The sequence below is a fragment of the Ciconia boyciana genome, chromosome 16, assembly GCF_034638445.1.
Source record: "Ciconia boyciana chromosome 16, ASM3463844v1, whole genome shotgun sequence".
Lineage (NCBI taxonomy): Eukaryota > Metazoa > Chordata > Aves > Ciconiiformes > Ciconiidae > Ciconia > Ciconia boyciana.
Genome location: NC_132949.1, coordinates 12,063,974 through 12,084,522, shown reverse-complemented (window position 1 = coordinate 12,084,522; position 20,549 = coordinate 12,063,974). Strand labels below are relative to the sequence as shown.

The 20,549-nt window shown below is 50.3% G+C and overlaps 1 protein-coding gene across 1 annotated transcript in view; it reads left to right on the top strand.

Moving 5' to 3' along the window:
• Positions 1-20,549, top strand: part of NTN1 (netrin 1) — a 104,454-nt gene that overhangs the window by 53,358 nt on the left and 30,547 nt on the right. The window contains exons 2-3 of the mRNA XM_072881151.1: positions 1,324-1,512; positions 18,298-18,447. Of these exons, the coding sequence (XP_072737252.1) occupies positions 1,324-1,512; positions 18,298-18,447 (339 nt within the window). The remainder of the gene's footprint in view (positions 1-1,323; positions 1,513-18,297; positions 18,448-20,549) is intronic.

Genomic DNA, 20,549 nt, shown 5'->3' with positions numbered 1-20,549 from the left:
AAATTTGATAATTAAGCAAATATAGCATGTCTTTGTCTTGGGCAAGCACCATAAGGTAAACAGGAAGGAATGAGGGATTAAGATGTCTCTGCTCTAAAGGAAGGTGACAAGCCCAGAGCCGTGACACCTTCATGCCGAGCTGAGAGGCCCAGCTGTGGGTTGGCATTGCACAGATGCATTGTTCGGGGGTGAAGAGCAAATAAAAGCAAAGGGAAAAGAAAACAAGCTATAAAATTCTCAGCAAAGCACAGAGCCCCAGCAACTGCCTCTTGATGTTCCTGTGACAGCTCTGGGGAGAGGCAGGCGAGGGGTCGAGCTTTTGAAGTCCTTAAGTTGTCCTTTGCAAAGGCCCCCTGTTAAAATAGTCCCTGTGTTGACATTAGGCTGCATATGGTGGAGAAATTGGACATCTCCCGGCAGGTTCAGTCACAGCACATGCAATCAAAGCAGAAGGGGACGTTTTGGTATTTGACTAACTGGGTGTCAGGCCGGCCCTGTCCCAGCGGTGGGATGAGAGATGCGGAGAGAGAAGTGAGGTTTTATCGGCACATTCAGGGCTGCAGACGTGTAACAGAGCCTTGCGCTATGGGTACCAAGCATGGGGAGGAAAGCCGGGGAAGAAGCTAGCTAGGAAGCTCTTGAAATGATATTTGAAGCTCAAACACACATGTGTTGGGACTGGTGAGAGTGGGAATACTGGGAAGGCCAGGCAGGTGATGTTGTAAACCCCCTTTCCCCCGGGGGCAGACAGAGGGGGCTCCTGGGGTATTGGGAATCAGGGCGTTTTGCAGCATTTGGGGGGGGGAGGGCTTTTTATTGAGCAGTAGCACGATATGAAGCACCACAATGCGAGAGCAGATGAGAAGGGAGACAAGCAGTGCTCGTATGGGGCAAAGCGCTTGCGACAAAGCTGGAGGAGCAGCCGGGGGGTTGTGCATTGCCGTTTCCTAACCACGGATGGGCTCCCTGCCCTCACAGCCCTGCCTGCACCTAGCTTTTAATTCACGTTAAGAGTGGGGAGAAGCAAAAGGCGTATTTGTTGCAAGTCACAATGGTGAAATGAGGTCTCCATGACCTCAGCTTCCCCTCCAAAAAGCTGGACTCACCACATGGCATTGGTCAAGGAGGGATGTGGGTTAGCAGCTGCCTTCCCATAGCCAGAGGTGCCACCAGAGCATCCCATCCTGTGACACCCCGGCTGCAGCGGGGCACCCCGGGCAGGACCTCGAGGGCGCCCAGTCCCACGCACACGGGCTCCCCCGGGGTTGGTACCTCCGTGGCTGGGCGCCGATGCTGACAGTCTCCGCTCTTTGCCTCTCACAGCCTGCAACTGCAACCTCCATGCCCGGCGGTGCCGCTTCAACATGGAGCTCTACAAGCTGTCGGGGCGTAAGAGCGGCGGTGTCTGCCTGAACTGCCGGCACAACACTGCGGGGCGGCACTGCCACTACTGCAAGGAGGGCTTCTACCGGGACCTCAGCAAGCCCATCTCCCACCGCAAGGCCTGCAAAGGTACCGGGTCGGGGGTGGGATGGCCGGGACTGCACGGCTCCTTCTTCTCCGACCCCTTCCTGCCGCTCCTGCTTCCACAGCTCTTGCTCCGTCAAACTCCTCCTGCTCCTCCCTCTCCCAAACCAAGCCCTTGAAATGACTTTTCTTGCCCCCACGTTCCCTGCTGTCACCTCTCCCTGGTCTCCCCAGCCTCCTGGTGAGGACAAGGCCAGCAAAATACAAAAAGTCCTCACTGTTGAGGATGACTTTAAATTATTTCAGGTTTTATCACTTATAAATCGTGCTTCACCTGCTCTGTCAGCCACAGCTAACTTGGTCATCACATATGTGAGGGCAGAGTTGCACAAAATCCCAGGTACAGGGTTAGATGTAGCATCTGTAAATCAGCCTCCTCCAAACGCCTGTCTCCTGCTCCCACCCTCGCCCCAGCGCTGCTGGGGGCACAGGCAGTGCTTAACCCACGCACAAAGCATTTCACTCCTCGGGACGAGGCGAGAGCAGTAAAATGGGAAACAATTTTATTTTGAGCTCAGCAAACGGAGTTTTTTGAGGTTTCCGCTTCTCCTGCGGTGGATGTGAAGGCGAGCAGGGCTTCAGCTGGGGCGGGAGCAGCAGTAAGAGCAAATCCTGCAAATGAACTTTTTTAACTCTCACCTGTCTGCTGGAAGAGATATAAATCCTGAACCTGAGACACAGCAAAAGGAATCAAGCAACCATTCAAAAGCCAGATTAGAAGATGCTGGGGTTTCCTGCAGAAAGCTTCAGCTCTTTTCTCTCTAAAGACTTGTTTCAACAAGAAACGGAAAGCTTTTTGGCTCGAGCTGGGTATTTTTGGCTGGAAAGCTTTGGGTCTTCAGCGTTTTCAGTTTTTTAATGAAAATGCTTCTTCATGATTTTTTTTTTTCCACTGAAAACAGACACTCTTTGCCAAAGCAGAGAAAGAAATTGCTTCTTTAGACAGCCCTACTCCCCCTTTTTTCACCTTGTAAAAACTATTTCAATGAGACATTTTCGACCCGCCCTGCGCTGAGGCTGCTAACAAGCTACAGCTTCAGCTGAAGCACGGGCTGGTGGGATGTGAACCCAGCCCGTGGCTCTCGGGGGGAGAGGAGCTGCCGTGTCAGGGTCTGAGGAGCCAGAAGGCAGGGGTGCAGGGGGGCTGAGCCACTTCCACGCCAGCCCCAACGCCCAGCATCCCGGCCGGACCCCCGCCCCGGCAGTGAGCTGCCTGCCACACACGGCTGCGCCTTGCCCCCCGGTCCTGGGCAGATATGTGTCGTAATAAAGTTCATATTTCTGCTTTCACGGCCGGGTTGCAGCTGAAGTAACAGCACGTTACGTTGAGGCAAACAAAGGGAAATTGTGAAGGCGTGGGCTGTCCTCGAGCGGGACCAGGCAGCGATGCAGGCGGGCATCCATCACCCCCCGGCAGCTGCTAGCTCGCAGAGGCATTTGTTGATGTCCAGAGCCTGATTCTCATTTACCTTCCTGCTCCCTAGAAAGGGTTTTGGGGTGCTGGGGCGGTGGGGGGAATTCCCATCCCTCCCTGAGCACAGTTAACTCCTTCCCAGGGCTCTGGTTTATCCCAGCTGCCTCCCCAGCATGGGGGCTCCTGGGGATGTGGTGGGGTCTGGGGGAGAGGAGTGCTCTTTCCCAGCCGCAGGGTCACTGCCCATAGGGATCCCAGTCCTCTGGGATCAGCACAGGGAGCACGGAACAGGGCAGGGATGCTCAGCTGGAGGGTAGGGTGCATCCTGTCCCCTGTCCGTCCCCCGCTTTTCCATCCCGGGAAAAGGCAGTCCCTGCCCTGTGTTGGCAGTGATGTCCACGCTTAACCCTCTCTGTCTCATTGAACCCAGCATTTCCCAGGACCTTCCTCGCTCCTGCTTTTCCCAGCTCTCCTCCCCAGCCAGGCAGCCTGGTCCCCCTCTCCTGCCCATTTATCCTTGCTGTCCCCTGGCCCCTCACTCTTGCTAATCTCTCCAAGGCTGATAGCACGGTGGTCTTACCCAAAAAGCACAACCAGGTGGCAGGTGGTACCAGAGGGTGGGAAACCTCAGAGCCATGCTGTGCCTCAGTTTCCCCAAGCGAGCACCCAGGAAGATGCGTGCTGGCCTTCGTGAGGTACTCCGCAATGTTTTAAGGCTGAATTTCCCAGTCGCTGGGTCATTTGCTCTATTAAATGCTCTTTGCAATTGTCCTTTTCTCATCCCCCTGCCTTCTCGAACCGCTCCTGCTCTTGAAATTTGAGATCGCCAAATTTAAATACTTGTCCAGCCCCCCATGGTTTATAACAAAAATGTGGCTATTGGAGCTAACAGATACAAAGGTATGTAATAAATATGCTGGTGCATGAACAGCTCCCCAGCTCGCAGGCTATTAGCGCAATTTCACAGTAGTTGGAATGGTTTATTGTTGGCGTAATCCATAGTCCTATACAAAAGCAGGCGAAATGAAGTTTCCTACAGCAAAGGCATTCCTTTGAAAACTAGTTTTCCTGAGCTCTGTTTATGACACAGGGGATTTTATGTTCCCTCTATTTTTCTTCCCTGATTCAGGGACTGTTCTGAAATAATTGTTGAAAACAGGCATTTTTAAAAAACAAACCCTACCATCTAACAACTTCAGCCATCTCTCCATTGATAACAATATTAATTTATCATCTCACCAAGCCATCTGCCGATGGGCAAAGCTCTCCCAGAGTCTCATCTTGACCGAATGTGTTTAGAATTAAGGAATTAACCATCCTGTAGCATCTGTCATCTCCCTCACCACTGCCTGACGTCTCATCTCGCCCAGCAGATTGTGTTTTCTCTATAAGACTTGATTCTTTCAACCATCACATTGCTCCGTTCATGTCCTACACGTAACACATTTAAACAAATGCATATAATAGAGCACTGGTGCCTTGTGAGCCGATAGAGAGCTGCCAAGGAAGCATGCAGCACGCTTAACCACCCTGGCAAGCGTGCGTGAGCTTGGGCGAACTCACAGCAAATGTTCCATGAAAGAGCTGCTGAAGAGATTTTTGTATTAATTCAGCTTCGTTAATTCAGCCTAACAGACATATCCAGCTAAACTGCCTTTCCTCTCACTTGTGTTTCTCATCTCTCACTCCATCCTATGCACTAGGTTATGCACCTCAATTCGTAATGCATGTCAGAAAATTATAGAGGCATGAGTTGCATTATTTTACATGGTTGGTTTTGGTATTTATGCAAAAATATCACATTGCAGAAATGTTTGCACAATGTCTACTTTTTTTTAACTTGGAGAAAAAGAAAACGCCACAAACTTTTGCACGTGTTGCAGGGCATGGTGTGAGGCTCAAGCAGCAAAAGGTGAGCAGAAAGTGGAGCTGGGCAGTGCCCTCCTGCCCAGGCGAAGGGCTGGTTGGTTTTCTAATAGCCAAACCTATAATAATTTTTAATTAAAAGGAGTTTTTTTAATGATCTCAAGTCATTTTAGCAGCACAGGTGAAGGCATAAGAGGTTGAGCTTTAAGGATTACTTTTACCCTGATGGTTAAAAGTGACGCAGCCTTGCCATGTTCCTTGCCTGTGCATTTGCTTCCAGTTATTTTCTTGCAAAAACAATAAAAGCTAAAAAGTTGTCAGTGATCAGAGATGCCCTGTTGCAGAGCCATGCAACAGGCAGAGGATGGCATGAAGTCTGCAAACCACATGCAAAGGAATTGATGACAGATGGAGCAGGGATATTGCATGAAGTGGCAACATTGGGTGCGTGCCAGAGCCTGCCAGGCTGGAGCTGGGAGCTGAAGGAGGGCTGTGACTGCTGCGGGTGGGTGGTCAGGCAAACCCAGGGACACCAGTTACTCAAGCAAGGGTTCATGCTCCCGCAGAGTTTTGAGGTCAGACCGCACAACTGATCTCTGCGTGGCCCCGGACGGGGACTCTGGGGCTGGAGGAGTCTGATGGTAGCAGCGGTCCTCTGCCATGGGGGATGGATGGGCTCATCTCAGCGGGCACTGGAGTAGGATGCCCTTGCTCTGGCAGATACATGAAAACCCTGGGTCCTGCGCACACCCTGTAGGTGTGTAGGCTGTCCCAAGAAGCAACAAAAACCCAGACATAAGAAATTTCGCACGTTCATCTTCTAAAACTCAGAACAAGGGCGAATTGTTCCTCCTTTCTCACTGATTTTTGTGAGAGCATGAAGAGCTCCCAAAACACTGAAGCCCTGCTTCCCATTCCTTCTGCTTTCCCTCTGCTCCAAATGATGTTGCAAGTGAAATTCCACATCTGGGTCCTGCAAACTGCTGTCCACTCCACTCCGTCATGGGCTGCCGTAAATCAGGACCCTGGTGTTAGTTCTTTTGATTAAATTCACTCCTGATATTTGCCAGATTATTGGCACTAATGTAATTCTATTGGAACAGAGACCCTGCAGGATTTTATAGCCTGGCTGTAAAACAGCTCTGCACTTCGGGGAAAGGATTTACACACTTTTTGATGAAAAGATGACAAATGATACACGTTATGAATGCACTTGTGCTGAGGCTGCCAGTGTAAACCCCTTGTGGAGGGGCAGGATTTGGCACCTGGAGAGGTCACATTCATTAGGACTCAGTGTTTTGGTAAAAAATGGGATCGCCTGCCTCCGTTGCGTTGTTGCAGCCCCACGCCCATGCTGAGCCTGGCAGACTCTTTCATCTGCGTTGGAGGATTATTTAATGGCTTGTGCAAAAAAAAAGCAAAAAAGCACTCCCAGCCTACCTGCGCATCCTGTCTTGGACCCACAAAGGCTCAAGACTTTGACATTTGCTTTTTGGAGACAGTTTGGGTTCAAGCAGAGAAAGAGTGAGTGCCATCCCCATGGGCTCAGCCTCCGGTCCTTGATTTAATGGGTGTTGATGCAGGTTTCTTCCACCCAGCTGCAGGCATTCAGTGTGGAGAGGACTAACGCAGCTGAGCCCCTTTGGCTCCTTGTGCTGCCTGGAGAGGAGAGCAGAGCCCCTGGTGACAGGGACAGTGGGACGAGTCCCCCGTCTCTCTCCACTGACTATAGAGGGAGCTGCGTGACCGGTTTAGAGCAGAGAGCTCATTTCCACAAGGCTGAAGCCAGGGGAGATGGAGCCTCTTCCTGCTGCCTGGAGCCCCACTGAGAAGTTGGGGTGCAGGAGGCAGCCGGGGTAAAACCCACATTAGACGGCAGAGGCTGAGGACAGGCTCGCTGCCACCAGCGTCCTGGTGTCCCACCATCGGTGTGCCACGGGCCACATTCCAATGTAGGACAGGAAGATCAGCCTGTCCATGGTGCACCTCTGCAGGTTTCAGTTGTGGTCAGCATCCCTCCAGCCTCGGAGATGTCCCCTGCTGCCATGGTCGCCAATCCACAGCTAAGTGGTCGCCAATCCACAGCTAGGCAAGCTCACAGCTAACACATCCCAAAGACATAGGGATGGCCTGGCTGAAACCCCTAAACCAGGGTTTCCTGGGGCAGCACAGCCACCACTGGTGGCTCCTGGCAGGGCTCCTGTCCCCAGCCTTTTCAGGTCCGTAACGAGTATCCCAGCTGGGTGGGTCCCACAGTCTCCTTCCCATCACTGCAGGGACCCCATCGCTGCTGGGCATCAGTGCAGGAGATCTACCCTTGGTGTCCACTTTAGGAGGAGGTGAAGTGTATCCTAAGAAAGATGCTCCGCTCCTCAGAGCAACCTCACATTGATGCCCATCTCTAGTCCAGCTCATTTGTGATTTCACAAGGCAAAGTCCAAGGCAATACTTTCTATGAATTCCCCCCAGGGAGTTGTCTTTAATTATCAAGCTTCCTTCCCTCCCTTTTCTCCTTTTCTTCCTCCTTGAAGACCAGCTGGAGCTACCATTTAGATGAGAGATGAGCCAACTCATAGTGCTGGCAGGGCTTGGATCGAGTTCTTGTATCAAGGCTTGGTCACCTCTGAGAAATCACATCAGTGGACAAAGTCCAAACTTGCAAGGCATTGATCTGCTAAACACAGACTTTATTTTCTCCATAGGGCATGCTCTTCCACTGCTGCGAGAACTATTTTCTAGCTGCATTTCTATACTGCATTTGTTAGTGGCTATGCCTCAGTCACCCCCTTCCCCAAGGCCCCATAAGTGCTGAGTACTGATTTATGGTTTCTACATCTAAAACTTGTCATCAGCAACCCCCAGGCACACACAAACCAGTCGGAGAAAGTTTATAGAAATGCAACTTTAAGCTGTCCCACACACACGGGTCACTGCGTGGAAGTGGCCTGGGGCAGCGCAGGAGGCTTGGGTGCCACTGCCACCAAGTGCCACCACCTCCGTGGCACCTTCACGGCCCAGGACAGAGCCACACCATTCACCCACTTGGGCTGGAAGGGTCCCAAAGCAAAGAAGGGACATGATTATTACAGAAACTCTTAAACTGTTTTGAGTTTGTAGTCTGAAAACATGGAAAAGGAGTGATTTTTTTTTTTTTAATGAAGACTTGAGCTCAACGCAACATGTCTACCTGTCCATGCCAGCTTTTAAACATATATGATTTTAATGCCACGTGAGCAGCTACATCAAATTAAGCAGCCACTTCTGTGCGAGCTGGAGCAGGAAGAGTTTGCTGGTCACAGCAGTGGAATATTCCTGTGGCAAACCCAGTGATTGAGACACTTTCTAATTGTTTCAAGCCAGATGGGGCTCCACGTGCCAGCCTTCATCCTGCTCTCCCTTCCACACGTGCCTTCCAGTCCCAAGGACTTTCTAATTAAGTCTGATCTATGTGCGCCATCAGCAAGGAACAAACCAAATGTCGGAGCCGTGCAGAGCTCTTTCCCCCAGCCCAGGGCGGCTCCACCACCTCCATGTAGTGCACAGGGATGGTGCCACACACTGGGGCACACATTTAGGGACCACAAATATCATGTTCCAGTCTCATGTTTGTAGCCACTGGTGATCTGAAGCAGTTGTACTTCTTGCTCCTCTGCATATCTCCCCCTGAAAGTGCTCCAGTATTGGTGTTAGTTCTCCGTTACGGTGCAAATTAACTGGGACGAGGGTAAAATCCTGCTGCCTGGTCTTCCCAGAAATTTGTCAGTGACTGTCTCCTGTCAGGGCCACCTCCCAGCATACAGCAGATATTTAAACAGATACTTGCTTTCAGTGGAATATATTTTAGGCAGTCTGGGATTGAAACCTGGATGCTTGGAGCAAGAACAGGGGACTGGTAGGAGACCCCGCCCGGGGGCTGGCAGAGCACCAAGGGGCATCGCTGTGGGCAAGGAGGCTCTACCACCCACATCCCAGATGAAGTGCACATGCCGGGGGTCTCTGGTCTGCTATAGTCTCCAGACATTGGCTTAGAAGGTCATTAACCAAAAACAAACAAAAAAAAAAAAAAAAGAGGAAAGAAAGAAGAAAGAGAGAGAGGTTTGTTTGTGGCTGGTGATAAGATCAGAGCAAAATCACCTCCATGCCAAAAATTTCCTTAAGCTGCAGCTGTCTTCAAGCTCCAGGGAAGTCAATAATTTCACATATTGCTCCCACCGAGGCACGTTTTGCTGCATGATTTGACTCCCCTGCAAGCCTGGACTCTTCTGCCAGGCTGGGCAGACACTGCGCACCCCAGCCCCACGGCAGTGCCGAGGGAGGGGGGCTGCTTCTTAGCCTGGGCCCTCTGTTCTCCTCCAAAAAGCCACATCAGCGCTTCTGGAGCCCTTTTCAGCAAAGCTCCCCTCTCTTCTAGGAGCGTCTTTTGGACTTTGCCGAATCGGTAGAGACTAACTTGCATTTAAAGGCAAATTTGAAACAGACCTGGTTTAAGGAAGGGGAGGTGTGGAAGGGGCTTTTGACATATCTTCGAACGGGCTGGGAATGCATCTGCACATAAACAAGAGAGGATCTTGCTGGGCAGGGGCCTGACCTGCAGCACAAACCCCGGAGCACAGCTCTGATGTGTCCGCTCGACGTCCCCAGCCCAGTGGAGAGCACCCACTCCCACCGGAGATGCGTCCAGGGCTCTGGCAATGCCCCATGTGCCGTGCTCCCGCGGATGCTCTCCCACAAAAGCACCCATCGGCTGCTTCTTCAACCCAAATAAATAAAACCAGGACCCAAAGCACCGTCTCCCGGGAGAAGGACAACACCAGGTGAGCTGGTTTAGAGATGCATCTCCGCTGCAAGGGGAGACCTTCATCACTTTTAGCATGAGAGGGAGGAACAGCCCCACGAAAGGATGAGCTGAAAAAGAACACAAAGAGCCCCCAGAAAGGGTAAAAGCCATGGCAGAAACTGCCAGCACTGTATGAGGCTTGCAGAGGTCAGGGCAAGATGCTCTGCTGACTCTGGGGAGCGAAGATGTGCGATGGAGGAGGCTCAGCCAGAGACCCTCTGAAGGACCTTGAGCTCTCCATTGCAGCCTAGAAACCTTTCCCCCAGCACCTTCAGAGGGGAGATATAGCTCACAGCTGAGTCCCAAATCCATCTCAGACATTTGGATGATCTAGCTTATTAGGAAAATTTAGACAGTGTTGATTCCCTGACAGAAGAGCTGCATTTCTGAAAAATCCCATCCTTGCAATGATGGTGCCTGAGAGGAGTTTTACTGGCTAAACTTGGGGCCGACCACATTCAAAACTGTTTAGGTTTGGTTTTTCAGCAGAAATACATCCATAAGCAATCCCGAAGGGCAGGCTTGGACTGTGGTTTTTCAGAAGTGGCAGGGGGTGACACAATAGAGGGGAATTTGCACCCTATTAAAAAAAAAAAAAACCAGGCTAAAACCCAGTTCTCCATCACAAGTCTCAGACTAAGAACAAAAGTTGCTCCATTCATTTGCATAGCCAGACCTTTGCATACCTCTGAAACAGAGGAAAGAAAAGGAATAATTTACCTTCCCCGTAAATATTTTCAAACTGTTGACATAATTTCCTGCTTCAGATCAGTTCTCAAGAGTGAAAAGTCCTCCAGGCTCTCAGGTCCTGAACATTAAAACAAAGTTCAGTCCTGCTCACCTGTGTGCCCTGTTCTGATTTTAAGCATACTAAAATGAAAAGGCTTTTTTCTCAAAGAGATATTTTCCAGTTAAACGTACATTTCTCAGAGCATCACAAATCAGTGGCCTGGGTTTGTGCCCCAGGAGAGCTCAATTTTTCACGGGTACTTGGGGTGTTAGAGGGGCTCTGCCCACTGTGGATGCTTTAGTGTCTGATAAGGGCTGTGCACACCGAAGGGATCTCCCTCTGCTGAGCTTTTTCTAAGGTTTCTGTCTCATCTACCCAACTGCCTCATTTCGTGAGGCTTGTGGCAACCTCATTATCTCTGAGACTTCTGCTCTGCTGCCAGATTTGATTGAAATATTATTAGTGGGAGAATACGTTTGTAGGAACTTCATTTCCTCAGGAGCCAGGCTAAAAGCACATCAGAAGGAGAAAATGTTTGCCTTTTTCCCTCACTAGCAGTATTTTCCAACTCACTCTTTCTCATGCAATACCTCCCATGAAGCAGGTTGAGCCTTATTTTGCTTCAGACCTGCGAGGACACTATGCCCAGGGACCGTGCCCCACTAAGCTGCTCTCTGCCTGGCCAGAGCTGCCCCTGGGGGTCTTCGACCAGACTTGACATTTTTTGATGGAAAAATAAAAAGGATGACATCCTCCATGACAAAACCCAAGTCCTGCTAGCAAAGCGGGGAGAAGGAAGCCCCAGTGCTTCATCCCTGGGTGTCTCAGCCAGGGACGAAGCACTGGCTTCAGAGGGTGTCCCACCACTCTCCCTGGCGGCTTCTCCGGCTCCGCTGCAGTCGCCCGAAAGGTGAAGCTCCAAGACGACAGGGGAATTTTTAACAATTTTTTAATGAGAGGATTTTCAAGCATTTTGGAAAGTGCTGCCATAATTGTCTTATTGTCTGTATCACTAATGCCTGCCCATAGCGTGCCTGCCCAAAAAGTGGATTTATTACCGTGGTTCAAAGCCCCCTCCGGATTAGCGGCAACTCCTGCTCAGTGGAGGCATTGTGGCCCTGTCTGTTACTTGTTATGGAGAAGACAAAGACAAGGTCTAATCTGTGAAATTTGGCCCAAACCGCAGGGCGCCAAAGCCCTTGGCTTCCCCAAGTGCCAGTTCAGGAGGAAGAAATGGAGAGCCCTGAGAAGCAGCGCAGGAGGAGGGACACTGTGAAACACCAAGAGATTATTTGGCTTTGCCTGATAAAAGGGGGAATTCATTTTCTTCTGGCAAGAAACCTTTAAATCTCCAAGAGAATGTGCTGAGGGACATTGTACGTGAACATGATCCTTTGGAGAACTAAATCCAGTTCACAATATCGCAGACAAGCTGACAATATCATTGCAAAGCAGTTAACAGTTAATATTTAAAGCCATTATTAGTATTCAGAGTTAACACAGAGACGTTTCAACCTCTGCTTCTGGTTAGCAAACTAGCTGGGGCCTGACTGGGTGGGTACACATTAAATACCACCATTTTTCTCCCCCGTGACATAAATCTGTGCGATTTGCAGGACATGCCACCCATGGTGGAGATGCTCTGCCATTAAATATGGTCTCGCCCATCCCTGCAGGATCTGTTCCCAGAGCCAGCAGAATTTTTCTGCACTGCTCAGGTGCACAGATATCAGATCATAACTCTCCTCACCCATGGACAAATAACCAGGGTAGGTCTCCAAAGGAAGGAGCACAGCTTGTTTTGAATTGTTTCTCCAAACACAGGAGCCAAAGCAAACCTGCTAAAAAAGCCTGCCCTGGTCAGGTCTCTGGGACAGCTTGAAGGCTAGGGTCACCTTTGAGATGGATGACAGCTATGGAGGGACAACTGGACCCACCCCAGGAGTTTCTCACACCTTGCATTCCCTGGGCAGATGTGTTCACTGGAACCAAGATTTAAAGTACCCGAGTTACTAAAGACAGTGGAGCAGGAAAAAAAAAAATCTACAACTACAAAAAAGCTTGCTTAAGTAATGATATCTGAACCATTCCTCTAAATGCTAAAACATAAGACTAAGTTAAATATGTTTACTGCGTCAGGATGACATGGGCTGCACTATTGAAGCAACAGGCAAATTTAAGTTGTGTTTTTTTGACATTTTGCTGTTTAAAATATTGTCAGAATCAAAGTGTCCACACCAGAAGCTTGATTTTGGTGCATTTTTTTCCAGCAGAAAGCTTCTGTAGCCACATTTTTTACTCCAGTTGGAGTCTTTGGAGGAAAGAAGGAAAGCAACCAAAGGGAGGCAATTTTGGCCATGACTCTGGAAAAGCATTTAAAAGCGTGGTTAAATATAAATGTGTACCTAAGGCACATTGGCTACGTGGGACTTAAATTCATACTTAAAACTGAGCATGATTTCCTGAAGAAGGTTCTTTCTCCATACAGGAACCTTCATCAATGACTATTGCAAATTAAGGTGGTTTTTTCCAGCTTAATGCATTGCTGTTTTACTGCTTAGTGCACAGCGTAAGGTGAAGCGTTCACACTTTGGGCTTTTAAATCTAAGAGCCCTGCAACATACGTTATCATTGCAGATACAGTGTGACAAGAGGAAATCTGGACACCCCGTGAAACCAAGCCTTTTTCTGTTGTTCAGTCAAATAGATTTTTCATCATTCTGACAACCTCCCAAGGAAACAGCTTCCCCAACAACAGGAAGATGCTAATTCTCCAAAAACGCAGGTGTCCTTTCAGGTACCCTCTCAAAAAAGGTCATACTTGAAGAGAGCTAAGCCTGGAGATTTATCCCTCTGTTTACCTTTCAACATGCGTGTGTGGGGGGATTAGCAGCTGGGAATACCTCCGACCAAAATTCAGGGGTGGAAAAATATTTGCATTTTTGTCATGCTATTTGTCAACCCTTGGTGGGCCACAGACATCCCAGCAAGTTCAACCACTTTTCCAGGGCATTTTGCATCCTTTCATGCATGGTCCTAAAATTTGCTTTCAGGTATTTTTTTAGTCCTAAACCAGCCAAACCTCAGCCGAAGCACAGAAATGCACCATTGCCTATGCTCGAGCGGACGATGGTCTGCCCCAGCAGATTCATGCATGTAATAGTGGCTTGTCTTGGAAGCTTCAGACAGAGATACAAACCTCTGCAACAGACAGTTTTGCAATAGCATGCCCCCAGGGGAAATCTCTTCCTAACTGCAGGCAGTTAGTAGCTGGCTTGGAGTGCTTATATCCGTATATATATTAATCCCAGCTAATGTAACTACAGATGTTCTCATTCATAGGCCTATCTAATCCTGTTGGGCCTTTGCCATGGTGTCTCATAGCATGAGTTCTACGAGTTAATTACGTGCAGTGCAAAGAAGCATTTCCTTTTATCACTGAAAAAGGTTGCCTTTTAAATGCATTGAATGTCCCTTTGTTCCTGTATTTTAAGGACCAGTGAAGAGGACCACCTGTCTGACCTTCTCGGCGTGGTGCATTACTTGGCATCCCTCCATCGTCTCTTGGCAAGGCATTTCTAATCTTTTCCATCGCCCTCAGATGGGTGCCTCTCCGTGCCTTTCACTCCAGTTTCCCAGCTGAGGACGTACTATTGATTTCTATAGTGTCATGATATTATATTCAGTGTTACTCTCTACCCCTTTCATAATACAACCTACTATCTTGTTGCTCTTCTGAGCTCCGTTGCAATCAGCCAGATGTTTCATTGACTCCTAGATCTTTTCCTGGAGTGGCTGCAGTTAATTGGGACCCTTCAGCGTGTATGAGCCATCCTGTTCCCTCCTTCCAATTATGCCTCCTTCTGTGCACTGTTTTTTGTCTGCTATCCCCTCACCCATTCGGCCAGTGTTGGTAGGTCTCACAGAAGACCTACATGGTCTCCTCACGTCTGGACTAGCCAAGCTGAAGGTGGTCACCTAGAAATGCTGTTAGCTCCCTGCTTTCCAGGCCATGGTTATCATACAAGAAAAATCAGCTTTTGCGGGCAGAAGCACCCCCATTGCTACCCTCATTCCCCATTAAAACCTCACCATATACTCCTGCTCCTTGTTTTCTCCTCCACAGCCAGATTTTTAAGCACAAAATAACTTCATTTTTCACTAGTAATTCCTGGTCATCTCTGCCACAGACACTCATTGAAGATTTTTCTTGAAGACTTTCTGAAAGAACTAAATCATGACAGTTATTTTCCTTACCCGTACTAAAGATACTCTGTTTTATTGCACCATCGTCATTCCTGTTTGCTCCTCTCCCAACTCACTCACTGCACCATTGCATCCTCCTCTATGGAGTGATTCTTTTAAGCCAGGCATGAGGATACAGAGGATAAATCAGCTGTTATCCCCCTTATTATCTCCAATGATGGCCCAGGCACCCTCCTTGCCTGATCAGTGAGGTTTTCTCAGCTCTGCTGCCTCATGGTCTCTGCTCTGCTCAGTGCAGAGGACCGCTGATATTACCCATCGCGGTGGGTGACGGACAAACACTTGCACCCAGGGAAGTCCAGGCATGACAACATGTTTTGTGAATCAAAAGGCGCCTATCAGAAAGGCAGTGAGGATGCCAAAGGGGTGCTTGCACCAATCACACCCCCTTTGCGACTCTAGTGCAGTCTTTCCTCAATTTGGGGTTACAACCCAAAGGAATGTGAACTGTACTGGAAAAATCAGCATTAACCACCAGCAGCCCAGCTACTCCATGGCTGGGGAAGGAGAAGAGCCTCTAATTGCTGGCTGCAAGTGTTTGCACTGGCCAGGGAACTGCAAATTGCCTTTAATTGCTCCTAATTGCTGGCACTGGTTCAGTTCCTCCGGGACAGGGACGGCAAATGTACATCTGCAGACGCTGCTTAGACTACCTCCTGCCTCCCCACACCAGGAGCATTGAGTTGCTGCTGATTCGGAGAGTTTTCTGGAAGATAGAAAAGTCAAAATGGGGTCAGGTGTTCAAGGAGCTGGAGTGCTGCTGCCCAAGGCAGTTATCCCAGACTCGCAGGGTCCTGTGCTGCAACGAAGAGTTGGGGACCGGTGGCAGAAAGCACATCCCTACACCCAGAGCGGATTTACCCCATGGCGTGTCAGAGGGAGCTACCAGCAATCAGCCAGGCGTTTGTTGCAGTGAGGTCCTGGACCATGGGCTAGTGATTCCCAGCTCCTCTGCCATTTGTCTACTCTGTAACCTTGGGCACATCATGCGTGCCCATGGGGACATGGCTAACTCCCGTGCTGCAGAGCGCTCGCAGGAGGCTGGCTTGGGGACAGAGTAGACAACCTCAGACAGATACGGCTGTAAAAATAACCACGGCAGCTTTGGACAAGCTGTGCCGAGGCATTACCTCATGAAGGAAGGAAGCAGCAGCATCGCTATTTATTTATGTGGTGTCCAAAAGAGCGCTCTGTGCTCTGCAGCCCGTCCTCCAAGAGCCTGATTCTGTAAATTTTACTCATCACGAAGGCTTTTTTCCCTCTTTTTTTTTTCCCTCTCTCATCCAAGCGGTCCCACTGAAATCAGTGTAATCCGTTCACATGGGGGAGGATTACTCACAGGATGGGGGTTTGCAGGCGATGCCTGAAACCAGCACGCGCAGCCCCAGAGGGGACGCCTGAAACATGAGGCATGTTCCTCCCCATCCTCCTGCCCTTTGCCTCTTCTTGTGTAACCCTTCCCTGATTTGCTTATTTTTGTATTAACTCCTGCCTCTCTACTCTTCTTTAACTCTTTTCTGTCCTGTTCCTTCTTCAGGCTCTTGCTTGATGTACTCTTATTTCCTCTCCCCCAGCAATACTGAAGCCATCCCTTGGGGCTGCAAGCATGCAGGTTTTGCCACCTAAAAGTCACTCTGCTTTCTGCACTCATCACCAACCACACTGATTTAATGTTAAAACTTTTCCAGGTAAAACTGGGTTTGATAGAAAAGCAAGTTTTCTGCTATGGGCAGGTTTGCAAGTGGCCGGTTCCCAGAGGCAGCTCAAGGCAGGACGGGAGAGTAGGATTTTTAATCAAAAACCCCAAATCAGAAGTGCTAGAGGAGAAAAGAAGCAAAAGCTTCATTGGTTTGGGGTTTTTTTCCCCTCCCATGTGAAAAATCATCAGGTTTGGGCAAGGCTCGATCTCTTCCCGTCCAGCACTGGTGGAGCTGGGGGATGGCAGCAGTTTGCTCATGCTCTGGGGTGGGCTGCGTGGGGACGGGATGCCCCATGAAGGGAGAAGGGGACAGCCAAACCCTGCTGGGAGGGGAAGCAGCCTGGGAGCTTCTGCCCAGTAAAGGTCAAACTGGGGGCTGCTGGTGCAGAGAGCAGGAGCAGGATGGTGCTGGGGCAGGTTGGAGGGAAGCTCCAGCCAAACACCAAAACTTGGACACCCAACACAAATGAACATGGGATGTGATCTGCCGTCCCCAAACGAGGCAGATTTAGGGTGTCTCAGAGCCAGGGGGGTGCAAGACAAACCAAGAAGCATTGTAGGGTCCAGCACAAACCCTCATGGGAGTGATATGCTCATTTTGGGGGATTTGGGGGTGTTTGAAAGCCAAGCCCAGCCGTTGGAGCCCATGGAGACACTCGCACAGGTCCTGACCCACAGATCAGCCCCCTCCAGGTTTTGGGCAGCGGAGCAGGTTTTCCCCCAAACCCTCTTTCTGGCAGGCAGCTCCCCTGAGGGGCAGAAGGAGAGCAGGATCAGTGCTCCCCAGGGAGGATTTTGGCTTGCTCCTTCCCGAGGATGCTGCACAAGAAAAGGAAAGCTTTCCTGCCTTTCCCTGCCACTGCTCAGCAGGGGCGGACCGCAGTCTGGCACGGCGCTTGCAGCTCTTAGAAATGAGGGCTGTTAACAAATGTGCGAGGCCATAATCCTTTTGGAGCAGTGATGATAACAAGCCCCGATGCTTTTTTTTGGGGGGGCTTTTTTTTTTTTTTTTTAACAAACAGCTGCGCCGGTAAGTCCCACTGTGGGAAATGAGATGGTGAATGATTTCAAGTGTAGTATTTACATCCCCTGCCAAACCCTTCACATCTGCCCAGCTCTGCTGTCAAGCCTCCATCCATCTGGCCGGGAACAGCAGGTCCTCCAGCCTGCCTGCATCCCACAAGGGCATTTCCTTCCTGCGCCCTCAGTGCCAGCTGCCAGGGATGCTGCTCAGCAGGGAAGGGCTCGAGCAAAAGCACTGAAAGGAGGTTTGGGGTTTTTTTTGTAGTGCACGTGAAATGAATTCCCAACATCTCCAAAAGCAATTGCTTCCTGCCTGAGATCTCATGTGCTGAAGGGGTGATGAAATGCTCCTTGATTTTGTACCTCTTCCTTACAGCCCCACCACTGCTCCAGGGAGCCCAAGGGAGTTTGAAGCTGACCGGGGTGGGGGCAGCGGGTGCTGTGGCTCCCAGAGTCCTCCGGCAGTGCCCACTTGCCTGCTCCGCTCATCTTCAAGTCCTGCAAACTCTTGATGACAGCACCCATGGGACGAGGCAGTTGCAGTGTCCATGGGTGTGTAACCTCGAGCGGGGACACCCCACGCTGCCTCCCTGGTTCTGTAGAACACTTATTGCCCCGGGCAAGACCTTCTGGCTGCAGTTCCATCTCCACAGCAGGACTGGCTGTGGCCGGGCCATCCTCTCTCCAGTGCTATCCCCTCTGTACCCAAGCAACACGCACCCTCTCTGCCAAATGCCACCTCTGTTTCAGGTCAGTGCGGCCGCTGGCTGGATGGGATGTTTGCCGGAGGTCCAGTGCCAGCTGCAGAGAAGGTGGAGCCGTGCCGCGAGAGCTGCCAGCAGCCCGCAGCACTCACCCCGCTCCCCGCCGACGCCGCAATGCTGCCTGATCCACTCTCCTCTCCCCTGACCCTCTTGTTGTGTGTTCCCCCACAGAGTGCGATTGCCATCCCGTGGGCGCTGCCGGCCAAACCTGTAACCAAACCACGGGCCAGTGTCCCTGTAAAGACGGTGTCACCGGCATCACGTGCAATCGATGCGCCAAAGGCTACCAGCAAAGCCGGTCTCCCATTGCCCCCTGCATAAGTAGGTGGATCGCTCTTTCGATGTCTGTAGATTAGAGATATTAACCTTTATAAACCCGCAGGAGCCACTGCCCAGGCTGGATGGCTACTAACCCCACCGCATACTGTGCCGACGGGCAGTGCTCAGGGGATGGAGCTGCCTGGGTACCCCTGCTAGCCACACTGCCCACAGTAGGGCATATAGTCCAAAATTCACCTGTAGCTTCCAAGTAGCTCATCTGCCTTGTTGGGTGGGTTGTGTGAGTGCATCTACAGCCCAATTTGCTGGTAATTTGATTTTGCTTCACAGCGCAAAAGTGCCCTGAGAGCACATTTGCTTTGGGGTACCACATCAGGTCTGGATACTAAGGCAGATCACTACAAACAGGTTTTTCCTCTCCAAAATCAGGCTGTGTGCTGCACTGGCTCAGAGCTCAAGTCAGAGGAGCTGATGGTTTGATCGAGTTGCCATCACAGTAACACAGCCAATAGCACCTGGGTTGCTAAAGGTATCTTACACTCACACAACCCACCCAGAAACATGGACTGTTTTACCATCTGCTTCCTTGGGTTTGCTTTTAATTTGCCTTCCCAAGGCTGCTCTCATCCTCTGCTCTTAAAACAACAGCAGCAAGCACCAGGTACAGCTCCCAAAGTCTCTCCGTTGGAGCATTTGCTCTGCAAACCTCCACATCCCCACTCAGTCCCTGTTGAGTGCTCACTGCCCGGGCAAGGTGTGCTTTACCCCAGTGCTTCTCTCTGCTGCCTGTTGGTTTTGCTGTTGTTGAATCATTCAGTAGCTTATGCACCTTGCGAGAGACATTTCCACCTGCGCTAATGAAACGAAGCATCAAAATTACAGTGCCTGGGATGGGCTGGGAAGGAGGGGCTGCTCCCCTTGAGGTTGACTCCCTGCTGCTAAAAGGGGAAAAAAGGCCCAATGGGAAAAGAAAAGTGAAGTTTGAAAGAATCAAGTCTTTGTTGGGAACCCACAGTCTGCTCCCGCACTGTCCCCTTGCAGCATCTGCCTCTCAGGATGGCCATTTCCAAATTATGGGGCAGATACCCTTTCTCCACCTTCTCCTGCTGAAGAAAACATACATTCCAGGGTGGTTTTTGGTCACTTGAGATTCATTCTTCCCCGTGTCGCAATGGGACGGCAAGAGCTCAAACCAGATGCTTGTTTCCCCAAGATGCTACAGTCATGACTCCGGTATGCTTTGCAGCAAGTATGCGCAAAGGTTTATCATTAATCATTCCCCAGGGCCATGGTAAATCAGAGGGTAAATTGTTCCTTGCATCACCTCCCTTGGGATTCATTGCACTAAATAAAGACAGACACAGAATTTCAACACGATCCAACCAGGCGTTCGGAGCCAGGCTGTGCTCACGCCAGCTGCCGAACCGGCATGCTCAAGGCTGCCCGCTGGCGTGAGCCTGGCAGGGCTGCTCTGCCCTGGCCCTGCAACCCAGCCACTATCCCAGCTCTCGTGAGAGCTCCTCACTTGTGTGTTACTGCAAAACATCCTTTCCAAGGGGCCAAAAATTTTAGTCGAAACATTTTTCAAGCAATGCTCTGTTCTGGCTACCAAGCCACTGTGCAGTGGTTGAGAGGTTGATCTGCACGTACAATGCTAAAGCAATTAAAATGAGGATATGAGCAACTCACAATTCTCTCATCCTAAAAAAACCCAAACCAGCACATTTTCATCCTTGAAAAATGCCAGTCAGCATATTCTACATGGAGGGGGGGAGATGTATTTCACACATATTTCATACATGCGTAGTGGAGGGCACTTGTTCTCCATCCCTACCTGCACTGCTCTTCTACCTGGCACTGGGAGGACACAGGTACACTGCACCTAGCAAAGGTCTGTCCATATTATCTGCAAGAGCACAGTTACTCTCTGATTTACCACTGCTTAAGTCCCAAAGACTTATAGCCATGCAAAAATCACCCCGTGGGGAATAAACAAGACACCAGTGGGGTCTGTCTGGATAGCAGCCCATGCAGGCAGGCACGAGCACCCATCCAGCCACCAGCTTCGGGACGGCTGTGCTGGCTGTTCACATACTGCCTGATTATGCACCATGTGTTTCACATGGGCTTGTGCCTGTGTTTAA